Here is a 15,696-nt window from a genome sequence, read left to right as displayed (position 1 = left end):
TGCCCTGACCGGGATTCAAACCCGTGCAACCTGGTTTTGCGGCCAGATGCGCTAGCCGTTACTTCAAAGGTGTGGACACTGGTACAATAATAATACTACTGCAGTAGTACGATTACGAACTCTAATGTACTGTAGTCTGCTTAAGCGTCCTCTTGATACAAACACAAACAAAAGTATGCTGTGTAATACACAGTGACAAATGGTTGCATTCTGTTTCCTCATTTGTTTCTTGTCAAAGAGCTCACAGTGGAAGATAAGCTGCTCTTGCAGTTATGTATGTATGTATGTATTTATTCACACTGCAGTGGGTATATACCCAGTGGCAGTGGTAACTAATTACACTCAATAATGACAATAATAAACTTATTAATTAAAATACAATTAATAATAATACTAATAATTAATACTAACAATAATTAATAATAATAATAATAATAATAATAATAATAATAATAATAATAATAACAACAACAACAGGGAATTTACTAAATTAAATGAAACGATCACTTAAAATAACATTTGAAATAAATCTAATTTGTATCTTAAAACTAAGATCGAACTAAAACCCACGAGTATGATATGTTCATATCTGCACAAGTACCTTTCAAATTACACTCATTTCGCTGTCAACTCACTCACTGCAATTGAACTACGACACATTTCACTGATTCTATCCTGATTTCACTAACACTTAAAAAAACAATTCACTGTTCAAATACTATGCACTGCCACTATAAACTATAAAGCTTCACTGACAGGAGCACGTTTCACTTACACAGCACACTTCACTGACACGACATACTTCTTCACTGATACAACACACTTCACTGACACAACATAATTCTTCACTGATACAACACTTCAATAACAACATATCATTTACACCCTTTAAATACTGTGCATAATTACCGTCTATTAGTAAGGTCCTTAAGCCTATTTTTAAATGCATTTTTGGTTGTTGGTAAAGCCTTTAGTAAGTCTGCAGGTAAAGCATTCCAGTCCCTGATAGTACGATTGAGAAAAGAAAACTTTCCAGTGTCCGTCCTCTGCCTTCTTTCCCTCAATTTATATGAGTGGTCGTTCCTTGAAGAGTAATTTGGCGGCTGCAACCTTTTTTTATTTCTCTCCAGGCAGGCTCACCTCTGTATGTTTTGAACAGTGCGCATAATCGAATTCACGTTCTCCTGTCCATGAGTGTGTCCCATTTTAATGGTGAACTTTTCCGACAACACTTAAGAGCCCGTTTTTGAATCTTTTCTAGTGTCTTAATATGTTCTAATCTGTAAGGATCCCAACATGCAGCACCATATTCCATTACTGGACGTACAAGTGATATATATGCAATCTCTTTGGATTTATCAGAACCTTTTCTTAGTACCCTCATCACAAAGTGTAACACTCTCCATGCTTTTCCCGCTGTGTCTGTAACGTGTTCCCCCCAGCCGAGACCGCTGCTAAATGTTATTCCGAGGTATTTACATTTGTTAACTTCCAGAATGGTTTCACCCCCTAACGTATATGATGCGACTATTTTATTTTTTTTCCTTGTAAAGCTGATGGCTTTGCTCTTTAGAGAATTTATTTTCATTTTGTTGGCTATTGCCCAATCGTTTATTCTATTGAGGTCATTCTGGAGAAGAGTAGTATCTTCATGGCTTTTTATTTCCCTGTATACCATGCAATCATCCGCGAATAAGCGAACCCTAGACAAGATATTAACTGGCAGATCATTTACAAAAGCCAAGAATAGAAGAGGCCCCAAGACACTCCCCTGCGGGACCCCGGAAGTAATTTCAATTGGGTTCAATAATTCCTCCCCTACCCATACTCTCTGTGTGCGACAAGTTAAAAATTCCTTGATCCACTGGAGCATTCTGAAGTCAATCCCCGTTGATTGTAGTTTAACCAACAATATATCGTGTGGGACTACATCGAATGTGCGTGAAAAGTCAATAATCACTGCATCTACTTGGCTATTGGAATCTATTCCGTCTTCTAAATCCTGACATACCATTACTAATTGACTCTCGATGAAAGAGTAATGGAACGGAGAAAAATTCTCTCCGCCGCCGGGATTTGAACCCAGGTTTTCAGCTCTACGTGCTGATGCTTTATCCACTAAGCCACACCGGATACAACCCCGACGCCGGTCAGAATCGTCTCAGATTAAGCTCCAAATCTTGGGTTCCCTCTAGTGGCCGCCCTCTGCACTACGTCATAGATGTCTATGAACGCAGGACCGAAGTCCACACATGTGCTGAGGTGCACTCGATATGAGTGACTAGTTGGCCGGGATCCGACGGAATAAGCACCGTCTTAAATCACGAAGTGATTTACGCATATCATATATATGCAGAATATCTGCATGGAAATATCATATGTACTTCGGTACATTAAAATAATATATATAATTGACTCTCACATGAATAGCCCCCCCGAAATCCATGCTGACAGTTATGTAACCAATTTGAGTCATCCCAATGCTGCCTTAGATAAGCTGAAATCAAGTGTTCCATCTGTTTGCAAACCACAGACGTAAGGCTGACCGGTCTGTAATTTTTTGTATCTGAGCGAGACCCTGACTTATAAATTGGCACCACTATTGCATCTTTCCAATCTCGCGGGACAGTACCATTGTTAATTGATATTTCAAATATACGCACTAGATAGGGAATCATGGCTTCCCCTCCCAATTTTAGTACGTCTCCAGCAATACCATCAGGTCCTACTGATTTATGAGTTTTCAATTTAGAGATCCTTCTCCTTATGTCCCTAGGCTTGATAGAAAACTGACCCGTATTTTCCACAGAAGCTAAGTGTGGTACTACTGTCCTCATCCCAAAAACAGTGGCATAATAGGAATTTAATTTTTCTGCTTTTTCGCTGTCCTGTACGATAAATTGATTGCGGTCATTTTTTAGGGGGAGGCTCAAATAGTTTTCCTTGCATCGTCTCTTCACATATTTATAAAATTCCCCCCACCTGTTTTGTTCACCTTTGAAAAGTTTATTTAGATAATTTTCCTGCGCTATCTTCTTCGCATTAAGCAGTTCTTTCGATAGTTGTGTGAATTTTGTTTGTTTTGCAAGGCTTTCCTTGTGCTGTCTATAGGATTTCCTTAGTTTTCTTTTCAGTTTCTGTATGTATTTATTATAATATTCCGGATCGGGATTGTTTGATAAGTGTTTAACCGGGATAAATTTCTGTATTCCTGTTAATATAATCTGCTTGAACTCCGCCCAGCATTCTTCTACACTACTGCCCTTTACTACCCATAATGAGTACTTTTCTCTAAGATAATTTTGAAAGCCTTCTCTGTCCGTTTTGTTATATTGCAAGATATTTTTGTTCTTTTTTCCGCTTTGCTTGTACTTAGCATTCCATAATATTTCAAGAATTACAGCGTCATGGTCACTAATACCTGGAATCACTTCAATACCTGCGACTATTTCTGAGGGTCTTAAAAGAATATGTCTAGTAACGAACCTCCCCTTGTTGCCCTGTCTGTTACTTAAATTAAGTTATGTTTCCATATGAGTGAGTTTACTAATGACTGGGCTTGACTCATCCTTCCCTCTATTGTACCCTGCCAGTTTACCTGGGGCAAGTTTAGGTCCCCAGCAACGATAACATACTGCCCGCGAATTTTTCTATTTTCCAACATATCTCTTATTTTATACAGTACGTTCAAGCCTTCTTTCGGGGCCCTGTATAAACCGATGATGTGTAATATGTTTCGCGAATAATCATCCGCTATGTCTACACCCAACATTTCGAACTCCGAGACCTTAAAATTTTCAGCGCTCTGCAGGCACTCTTTTACACATATAAAAACCCCTCCCCCTGTTCCTACACGGTCGCGTCTGTATGGTACATAATCGTTTCTAAATACTTCTGAGTCTGCTACTTTGCTGGAAAGCCATGATTCCGTTCCTATTATGACGCCAACGTCCTATTATGATGTTAAACATTTGCTCATGTCTCAGAAGATATTAATTTTAGGACCCATGTTTGTAGGATTTTTATTTCTTGTTTTGAAACATATTACCTCTTTCCTAAATATTGGAACCTTTTTTTTTTTTTTTTTTCAGAAAAAAAAACACACACACACACACGCACACACACCACAGTTTATAAATTAAGTCATATGTTTCCGTTTTCACTATATTTGTTAGGTCTATATCCTTCCCTCTTTTTTCCATTCTTTCTCTATTTCTTCCATTCTTTCTTTCGTCTTAATTTCTTCCATTATTTCTGTTGTTCATGAAGTATTAGGTTGGTGCATAACTTCGTAGTGTTTTTGTTCGTCGTTGTTTGGAGACTGTTTATCGTCTGTTATTTGGAGTGTTGTGCTTGTAAATAAGCTTTGAATTTTTCAGACTTGAAAAAAGTTTGTGCTAATTGTGGGCTAAAGAAAAATGGACCGTCAAGTGGAAAAAAGGAACACTTCCAACATATTCTTCTGTTTGAGTTTGATAAGAAGAGCAAAGGTGGCAGTGGCGGCTAGAAACATTTGTGCCATGTACGAGGAGAATACCATCGGAGAAAGGACTGCAAGAAAATGGTTCTGTCGTTTTAACACATAATACCCCATACGAAAGTTAGTGTCAATCCACAGAAGATGATGTTATGCATCTGGTGGGATAAAGAAGCATAATGTACTACCACAGTCTAGTATATACAGTCACGAAGCTCAATACTTAATAAATATGCATCCATAGATACTTGCTAACCACCAGGATCGCTACTATCGCCTCATCACAGACCCTTTCCCTAGCAGACAATAAAATGTATTGTACTTTCAATATCGTGTTCTTTTGAAAAAATTAACACCTTCCTTCCACTATTGAAATATGAAATACATAAGGTTTATATATTATTATAGGTTGTCAAATATTTCTTTTTCCACTTCAACACATTTGGCAGCAAGGATGTGAAATGCGCGTGTATCATTTCGTAGTTCGACATGGCTTATGAATGCAGCAGGATTCACAAAATGGGCAAGGAACTATCCTCTTGTTTGTACTTTCGTGCGGCACACAAGGTGAGCTGCTACTGCACGAGAAAAGTGGGGGACCATCACGTTACCAATGGAGTGCATTCCAACTAACATTCCCGGTGTTCTGTCGGTCGAGTAATAGCAGGTTTCCCCCACTACAGCCACTTCTTACATTTGTGAACTCACAATGCATAATTTTAAGATACTATCTTATTTTACTAATTTTAAGAAGTTTTCAAAATTGAACATCCCTGTTTTACGACTAACTACTAAAGATTGCAGACTCTACTATTCTCACGAGTTCGCTGTCTGCATGGTTGATGAATCCCCTAATGTGTAGTTGGTACTTATGTTATCATTCAGGCATCAGCTCTTATTGTGTACGTTTCAAGAAAGAAGGAATGAGGGAAAAAGAGACAGAGATCATCACGTGAAAGTTGCATGGTTGGTGAATTCCTATTTCCTGAAATTAACTGTGTCAATCTGTCTTTGGCAGCAGCAGCAGCAAAGGTATGCAGTGAGTAAGCTAAAAATAAATTCAGTTTGTTATGTTGTGTTGTGTTTTGCAATGGTAATGTGCGTAAATTTTGAAAACGTACATATGAAGAAACAAATCATGCGGTAGAACACAGGAAAACATTAGACCTAAATGTGCGAGTCACCTAGTTCCGTGTATAAAAACAATACTAAATTTAGTGAACAAGTCTAATGAAAGGCAATCTGAAAATGTGAAGTGAACTATGTATAACACAAGACAGGCAACACTTCAACAGCTATTGTGTGGAGGATGAGTACCGAATGTTATTAATATAGTAGCCAAGTTTTAAGGCAGCAAAGCACTGTAAGTTCGAGAATACAAGCAGCAGTAGTAGCAGGGGAGTTTTCCACTGGTCCCGCCTCACTCAAATCTCTTTTAATATTATCCTTCCATCTACGCTTTGACCTTACCAAAGGTCTTTTCCCCTCAGATCTTCCAATTAACACTATGTGCATTTCTAGATTCACCCATACATGCTACATGCCCTGCCCATCTCAAACATCTGAATTTAATGTTCCTAATTATGTTAGGTGAAGAATACAATGTGTGCAGTTCTGCATTTGTAACTTTCTCCATTTTCCTGTAATTTCACTTCTCTTAGCCCTAAATATTTTCCTAAGCACCGTCTCGAACACCCTTAACCTCCATTTCTCTCTCAAAGTGAGAGGCCAAATTTCACAACCATACAGAACAACCGGTAGTATCAATCTTCTTAATGTATCCAGCTATTTGCTGACAACATAAAGTCCACTGTAGTCTATTCAGTTGTTGTTTTTCACGAGAAATGAGGGGTATTTTGGTCGGTGTTCATTATAGATGCCTGTTGCTAGTAGCTACAGTTGGGGTGTAGTCAATATATACTGCAGAGCTGTGTCTTCTGCAACTGGTACTGATGATTTTAATTTACTTCTTTTTTGGTTTATGGATGGACAGTATAGAAGAATGTGTTCCAGATCTTCATCATGATTATTACACCACAGACAAGTAGGATTATTAGAAATGTGAAATCGGTGTAGGTACAATTGAGTGACAATGTGACCTGTTCTGGCTCTTGTTAAAAATGTTTGAACATGTCTGGGGCAAGTTTTTGTACATTTCCAGGTCATTTGGTTTCTTTTGTACAGACTGTAACATTTTTCCTTTGTCAGAAGAGAGCCAATTGTTGATCCATAGGTTTGTAAAATGAGACTTTACTGAAGCAAAAGCACTGGATAGAGATATCACTTGAAGAGGTCTTGGTTGCAATTATGTTGCCTGTTTTGCAATATTATCGACTTCCTCGTTTCCAGGTATACCACAATGACTAGGTAGCCATTGAAATGTATTTCCTTTTGGAGTTCTTTTAGTTTACTTAGTTGTTTCTGAATTGGAATAATTCTATGTGCATATAGGTTTGGTACATATTTAATTATATTAAATATAGCCCCCTTGGAGTTGGTAAGTATGCAAATAGATTTTTCAGAAATTTGAGTAACACACTGAAGAGCAGCATCAATAGCTAGCAATTCAGTGTCAAGACTGGAGGAGGATGAACATGGTATGAAATAACTTTCTTGATATTTTGGAATATAATACCCTGCTCCTGATGTCCCATTGTATAATTGTTTTATAAATTCTAACTTCCAGCTTTTCAAGAGCAGACTGGATGATACAGCTTTTCAACCGAATAATAACAGGCATTTCCCATATTTATTCTATGCTTAATTTTCTTTCAAGTGTCATTTATATTTGTTACTGTTGCTCCAAAGTATTTGAATTTTTCCACCTCTTCAAAGGATAAATTTCAAATTTTTATATCTCCATTTCGTATTATGTTATGGCCACGAGACATAATCATATACTTTGTTTGTTTTTTGTTTTGTTTTTTTTTTTTTCGGGATTTACTTCCAAACCTATCTCTTTACTTGCTTCAAGTAAAATTTCAGTGTTTTCCGTATTGTTTGTGGATTTTCTCCTAACATATGCACATCTGCATAAACAAGCAACTGATGTAACCCGTTCAATTTCAAACCCTCCCTGTTTTCCTGGACTTTCCTAATGACATATTCTACAGTAAAGTTAAGAAGTAAAGGTGATAGTGCATCTCCTTGCTTTAGCCTGCAGTGAACTGGAAAAGCGTCAGATTATACAGACTTTGGTGTAAGTTTCACTGAGACACATTTTAATTAATGAAACTAGTTTTTTGGGAATACCAAATTCAATAAGAATATTATATATAACTTCTCTCTTAACCGAGTCATATGGTTTTTTGAAAGCTATGAATAACTGATACTGTGTCATTACACTCCCATTTTTTCTCCAATATCTGTCCAATAGTCGATCTATTACGCCTAAAACCACATTGATAATCCCCAATAAATTCATCTACACAAAAGAATATTGAACAAAATTCTGTATGACGTCAATAAAAGTGATATTCCTCGAAAGTTACTGCAGTTAGTATTTTCCCCATTCTTAAAGATAGATACAATTATGAACTCCTTTCATTGGTTGGGCATAATTTCCTTGAATAAACTTAAAAATTTAACTAGATTATGCACTTCCAACTTCTTGTATTAAATCTTCTGGAATTTGATCGATACCTTGAGACTTGTACTTTTTTCAGCTTTTCTATCAGAATTTCGACTTGAGAAAGCATGGGATTGGGTATAAATGGCTCAGCAGTTTGTATTTGAACATCATCCGGATCATTTCTATTTGGCCTATGTACATTTAGTAGTTGCCCAAAATAGTTTTTCCAGATGGAATGATAGTCTACATGCAAGTCACCATTTTCATCCTTGATCATGTTTATCCTTGCCTGATATTCTTTCTTAAATTCTTTTATGCTCATATATACTGTAAATCTCTGATGCTTTTTCTTCTTACTTTTTGTTTCTACCTCATTGAGTTTTCCTTCAAGCAATCTCTCTTTTTGTTCCTAAGTCTACAACTTGCTTCCCATCTTTCATTGAAATAATTATCTCTACTCGCCTAGACCAGATCATATAAGAATTTCAATTTTGCCCATTTCCTTCTTACTACTACCATGCAACCACGGTTTCTTTTTCTTAGTTTCATAATAGCCTATGCTCTGCTCAGCTGCAATTTTGATATTATCTCTAATACTTTCCCCACACATTATTAATATCTAATTCCTACTCAATTTTGTTGGAACTTCCTAAAGTGGCAAACTTATTTGAAATTTCGACCTGATAATGTTGCATAGTTTTCTCATCTTTTAATTTTGGAATAATGAATCTCCTAATATTAACTTGTTGCTCTACTCACTTGGCTACTGATAGTCTTTCTCTTAATTCTCCAATTATCAAATTATGGTCAGAATCACAGTCTGCTCCTCTGAAGGATTGGCTGTCTATTATACTAGTATGTACTAGATCTGATCTATTTGGTTGTGTCAATCTACCTGGAGAAGTCCAAGTACATTTATGTATATCCTCATGCGGGAATGTTCTACTTTTCACAATTAAATTTTCTGGTGTGACAAAATTGATTAACATAACTCCCATTATCATTACTAGTTACATATAGGCTTTTTTTCCAATAGTCGGTTTAAAAATATCCTCCCATCCTACATTAGCAGTGAAATCCCCCAATAAAATTTTCACGTGATATCTAGATAAGTGATCGATCAAAAGTGTGTTCCCATTCCTCATAGAAGCTATCCTTTATATGATCGTCTTTCTTTTCTATAGTGGCATAAGCATTTATAACTACAATATCGCACCATCTATCCTTAAGTACTAAATACGATAACCTATCACTGATAAAGCATTTCCATTATATAGAAGTAAAAAAGTAATGAACCAAATAAAACTGTGTAAGCCCTCTCATAGGTTATGAAACCAAATGCAAGCATGTGCCGTAGCTTACAGTAAGAATCTTACAGTGAGGGTATGTGAGCTACCTAACTGCAAGTGAAATCTAAAGAGGGAGGGAAGCTTTTCAGTACACTTTCTGCTTGCCCTCACGCGCAGGTAGGTTTCACGAGATAACAAATGGCCTATATCAGTAATACTGATGCAAGTACTGTAATACCTCAAAGAGAAACAAATATTTTATATATACAATTTTTGCAGTGAAAATCAATAGAAACAAACATACCTCCTGAAATAGATGAGCTCTGGAAATCTCATCTAATTTGCTTTTATCAATAACTTTTACAGCAACCTTCTCTCCAGTGAAGACATGACGAGCCAGTTTCACAACAGCAAAGTGTCCACGACCCAATGTTTCTTCCAGGTCGTATAAACCTGCAATCTTCCCATCATAACTATTGCGCCCTGATGTACGGTGCATCCTGACACTGTAACAAACAAAGGAAACTAAGTTTTGTTACTTACTTATTTATGGCTTTTAAGGAAGCTGGAGGTTCATTGCTGCCCTCACATAAGTCCACCATGATCCCTATCCTGAGCAAGATTAATATGTTTTGTATTTGGAAAAAACTTGAAGTAGGCCTAAATGACTTAGAATTAATGTTGTGAGCAAAATATTCTTTCTCATCCTTTGGAAAACAATTTTATTAGTTCCAATTAATATAATTATATCAATCATGACGATATCTGCTACTTCATACCATTATGTTGAAAGAATATATACATCCATGTGCATGCATGCAAGTACATGCACATGCTCACAAGAAATAGGCAATGTACCACTTAACACTTCAATTATTATATTCTATTCGTTCCTGTGTACAATTTTATACACTGCAAACACTTCTTTTTATATACAACACAAATTACATATTACCAGTGTTTTTTCTGGCAGAACGTGCCAGAACAGCTGTCTTTTGTTGTATTTTTCATCACTAAACCGAGTAATGTGTTAATAATTAATTTTTTTTTTTAACTCAGCTTAGGGCTTGAAAGTCCTAAAGTTTGGCGAAAAGGAGGTTAAAAATGACAAAATTCCTGTGTGCTGAATAGTAACAGCTCCTAGCCATTATAATATATTCTACACAGAGTTCCACCACCTTTTTCTCCAGAAGAAAAGCACTGCACATTACCATCCAATTATTCACAAGAACTGCATTTTGACCTTTCGGCTGTTGTCTTCATAGACGTTATGCATTTACTTTAGAAACTACCAATGATTCAATAGATATCTAATCTGATACAGCCAATAAGCAACAATCTGAATTAGAGCAACAAAATTGTAAATTATTTACAACAATAAAATTACGCTACATTTTAAAATTACAAATCATATGCGGTTAAAGCTGGACATTTTTGTCTTTACAATATTGAGTACTAGAGACTATAATTATGTACTCTTAGGTATCAATATCATCATTAATTTCTTGCAAATTCTAAACAAAATTTTATTACCTGATCGTGAAAATTTAGCCTCGTTTTATCGCTTTAACAATTCACCATCTTTAAATGATATATTCAGCCAAAATGATTTTAAATATACAATTCTAATTATTACGTTTTTGTAATGATATTTAATACTTACTTACTTATATGGCTTTTAAGAAACCTGGAGGTTCATTGCCACCCTCACATAAGCCTGCCATTGGTCCCTATCCTGAGCAAGATTAATCCAGTTTCTATCATACCCCACCTCTCTCAAATCAATTTTAATAGCATCCTCCCATCTACGTCTCGGCCTCCCCAAAGGTCTTTTTCCCTCTGATCTCCCAACTAACACTCCATATGCATTTCTGGATTCGGCCATATGTGCTATGTGTCCTGCCCATCTCAAATGTCTGAATTTAATGTTCCTAATTATATAATACAGTGCACAAAATGGAGAATCACTTGCTTTAGTGGTTTTTTCATGTGGAGTTGTTTACTGAATTAAAAATAATTATTAGTTTTTAATTACATGATGTTAAACAGTGCCATAAAAATAATTTATTTCTTAGTTTTCATTCCTTTACCAATATTAAATAATAGCTATTTATGTATCAAGTACGCAAAATAAGGCTTTAGCAGATGAATTCAGTGTTTTTGGACGAGGCATAAGCCAAGTCCAAAACATGGGATGAGTCCGCTACATGTTTTGAGTATGTGGTGCATACAATAATTTTTAGTAAAGGCTCTCTAAATTGTATTAAATAAAATAAAGCAAAAGTAAATATAAGTATAAAAGGCAATTGCCATATTCTCGCCGCCATCTGATAAACATAATGAAACAATGTTGGCACATTAAAACCCTAAAGTTCAATTTTTCGGACTTATAACAGTCCGAAAAGCAACTAATTTAGAGAGTATGTACTAAAAATATATTTATGTAATTCATAGTGTTCTTCTAATAAAATTGTTTTGAGTACTCCATTAGTTGTGTATTTCTAGGATTTATCATACATACTTATGTCTTAGATATTTTACAATGTGACACTAAGTCAGCTGAGAAATTTGCCTGCTGATCCGAAGCTTTGCTTGGGCTGGTTACCTGGTTGGGTTTTTTTCGGAAGATTACCCCAACAGTAAGGCGAATGTCAGGTAATATATGGCCTCATCTCGCCAAATACCATCTCGTTATCATCAATTTAATCGACACTAAATAACTTAGTAGTTGATACAGCTTGTTAAATAACACTAAAAGAGCCAGAGCCATTTTTCTCGGCAGAGGTGGACGATAATCCAACCACTACTGGGTTAATGTGTGGTCAGTACGTTGAACACCCCCCCCCCTCCCTCGGCTGTTGAAACTAGTTTTCTGAACGGGGTCGATCCCCACTTTCTTCACGTCGCCAGGTGTGTATAGGTTCCAGATACTTACTGAAACATCATGAGAAAATGTCTTCTTCCATAAAGACCCGAAACACGGCACAATCCGTACCGACAGTCTAAAACACTCGTCTTTTTTTTTTTACTTGGTTATTGAACGACGCTTTATCAATGACTTGGTTATTTAGCGTCGGTGGGACTGGTGAGAGCAAGATGGTATTTAGCGAGACGAGACTCAGGATTAGATTACCTGACATTCGCCTTACGGTTGGGGAAAACCTCGGAAAAAACTCAACCAGGTAATCGGCCCAGGCAAGGATCGAACCCGCGTCCAAGCGCAACTCTGGTTCGGTAGGCAAACACCTTAGCTGACTGGGCTACGCCGGTGGCTAGATGGCGTCTTAGATAAACACGTGTTTTTTTTTTACATAAAATTCCTCTGATTGAGGTACATACTAACTCTATGATCTCATTTGACGATATGCGTCAGAGGAAGAACAATTGAAGAACTTTTTCCCAAAATGAGTTAAGTCCATTTTCAGTAATTTGACAGGAAGGACAAAAATCAGTGCATGCTGTTTCGATTTATGTTGGATGTTTCGTGACGGCTTCTCACTGTTGTACACAAATATGTATTTTCCGCATAGGTAAAATAATACATCCTCAGTACATATCTACGTTTTAAATAATACCATTTCTAAAGAAACAAACTATCTCTGCGGTGGTTAAATGGCCAGACCTTCACACTATCATGCAGGTGGCCCGGGTTCGATTCCCGTTCAGGTCTGGGATTTGTTTCATTGAAAAAATCCATAGTGACACTTGTGGCGGACAAGGTTGCAGTTGGGATTTTTCTCGGGGTTTCCCCATTTTCCCCCAAATTAGGCATTTACATCATTCCGTCACCATTTCTTCATTTCGTTATCTTTCCGTAGAGTTCACCGAACGCCGGCTGGCGACGCATGGAGGGTGCTGGCCTAGGGACGAGTGGGGTTGCCTGCTCGAAACCTGAGCACACAGAGAACATTAGTCTGGTCAGCTGGTGTGGGTTTGGGAATGCGTCACCAGAGGGTCAGAGCAATAGATCTTAACAGGTCGCAGTGTTGGGCCATAGTGCCACCCTCCGTTAAATTCAATTCAATTCAATTCAATTCAAAGAAATAAATTAATACAAATTTTGTGTAATGCATTTTATTAACCAAAATCCCAGGAACAGTACAAAACATGTTTGTGTTTGTAAATTTATACCTTACATTTATACAAAATTCTCATCATACACCTCGACATGCAACAAAATGCTACCTACTGCCCTAGGATCAACGGCGAACATCTGTCAGTCAGTGGCGTATACTGGTTAAAGGGTTTGGGCTACCACTGACCCTATTATTACACAAAATATATTTTAAAATCCCTATAATAAAATTCCTTACATATTTATGTGAATTCCAGACGTCTTGATTGGGACGAAAATACGTTGATGACTTCGTCCTTGAAATTACAGTTGGGCCACTTGCAAAGTTTCTGTAGAAATTACTTTTCAATGGATATTAGTGCCAAGCCGGATAAACGTTCTTGTGTATGAGTTGATCTACAGTAGGATTTTATTCTCTTCAACGCAGAAAATGTTCTTTCTACCGATGCTGACGTAGCTGGTATTGTCACAATTAATGTTGCCAATTTAAGGACTTCAGGAATAACTTGGTTCAGCTGGTTTTCATATATGGCAGATAATATTTCATGGATAGGTTTGTTCGAAAAATCAAAGACTTCTGCTGAATATATTACACTTAATTCATTTTTCAAACGTACTTGATCAAAGTTACTGCTATAGGACTGAAATAATTTGTTTAGTACCTCATTCGGGAAGTTTTCTCTATAAGCAGAAAATTTTTGAGAATCTAGAAGATGTGTGAACTGAAGCTTTCCATAATCAGAAAATCTGTCAGTAATTTCCATGTGCATACGATCTAGTACGCTGTAGTACAGCTGCCTGTATTTCAATTCATCATCTCCTTTTCTTCGCTTTAATGGTGGTTCCATTGTATTGGCTGAAGAATTTTCATTTTCCATATTACTCCATATGGACGGAAACCCACTACGTCTGAACTCGAATATAGTATTTTTTTTTAACTTTGATACCTCTTGCAAGTAGTATGCTATGTCTAGACTTTTTGTCTGAAGAATATTGTAGAGCACATCAGTATGTGCGAACACTCTAGCACATAGACTTCAAGAAGAAATATATTCTGAAACTGTGTGAAAAAATTCAAATATCCTTGAGCCTGCACATTTACAGCATCATCCCAGTTTTCTTCAGAGTCATTACAAATGATATTTTTAAAGAAAGCAGTCCGTTTTTCTCTGTATTCCTTTACTGTATTTACAAGCCGAGATGTAAAATTCAATCTAGTTGGTGCTACTTTTGGGAGTTTCTTGTTCATAAATTCCTTGCGTTTTCTGATCTTTTAGGAGATGATGAGAAAAATGCAGCTAAACCCGACAGTGTTTTGAAAAAAATGCGGCATTCTGGAATGGATGAAGTAGTTTGTTGCAAAACTAAATTGAGAACGTGGCTGTAACAATGGACAAATAGTGCTTGAAGATACTTTCCTTGAACTTTTGTTTTTAAGCCATTAATATTTCCCGCCATAACTGAAGCACCATCGTATGTCTGTGCAATTAACTTATTGCCGACACTGTATTCTGCTATAACACCTTCCACATGCTGAAACAAAGCAGCAGCAGTTTTGTCCGAACTGACATTTGTGAATCCTATAAACCGTTCTTGAACATTGGCAGTACTGTCGACGTATCTTAAAACAGTGGACAATTGACTCTGATTAGAGCAGTAACTTGTTTCATCAACAACAATGGCCACAAAAGGTTTTATGTTCTTTATCATAACCCCACTTATAGCAAATATTAAGTCATTCTGAATTGCAAGAGAAGTACCACAAAATACTGTTGAACTCTCAAGATGATTGGCCAGTAAATGGTCAAATTCACTTAAGGAACTTAAATATTCAATATAATTTCCTATATTGTCTGATTCTACACTCTCGTTATGACCCCGAAAAGCCAATTCTTGTTTTCCTAGAAAGCAGACTGCATTAATAAGATGCAGTAAAATCTCCCGATTTTTTTTTTCACAAGAGCATTGTGTTGGTTGATGTGTAGAGCTTTTTGCTTATCTAGCTGTAAATCAATTCTTGTCTTCCCAAAGTTTGCAAAGTTCATGCTACTACAAATATGAGCTTTTGATTTGTCGTATTCTAGGACTGCCGTTCGAAGGGAGTTCATATTAGAAAACCCCTCTTTTGACCACACATTAGTTTCGCGGCTAAATAACAAACATGGCCAGCAAAATAGTTTAGACAGTTTAGAAGTACCACACAACCAATTCCACTTACCATATGATGTTGAAGTGAAATGGCGTGTGTACTCTCGGTTTTTCTTTTACGTCCATGGACAAATTT

At 36.7% G+C, this 15,696-nt stretch overlaps 1 protein-coding gene across 3 annotated transcripts in view; it reads right to left on the bottom strand.

Annotated features, from left to right (window-relative positions):
• Positions 1-15,696, bottom strand: part of Snrk (SNF related kinase) — a 238,584-nt gene that overhangs the window by 69,196 nt on the left and 153,692 nt on the right. For 2 of the 3 annotated variants that reach the window (XM_069845546.1, XM_069845545.1), the window contains exon 2: positions 9,642-9,843. In XM_069845546.1, coding sequence (XP_069701647.1) covers positions 9,642-9,836 — 195 coding nt within the window. In that variant the 5' untranslated portion in view covers positions 9,837-9,843. Of the gene's footprint in view, positions 1-9,641; positions 9,844-15,696 lie in introns of those variants that run through there. The other variant, XM_069845547.1, reaches the window with a different exon arrangement.

The sequence above is a fragment of the Periplaneta americana genome, chromosome 14 (genome assembly GCF_040183065.1).
Source record: "Periplaneta americana isolate PAMFEO1 chromosome 14, P.americana_PAMFEO1_priV1, whole genome shotgun sequence".
Taxonomy (NCBI): domain Eukaryota; kingdom Metazoa; phylum Arthropoda; class Insecta; order Blattodea; family Blattidae; genus Periplaneta; species Periplaneta americana.
The sequence above is the reverse complement of the archived record's forward strand: the minus strand, read 5'-3'. Positions and strand labels throughout refer to the sequence as shown.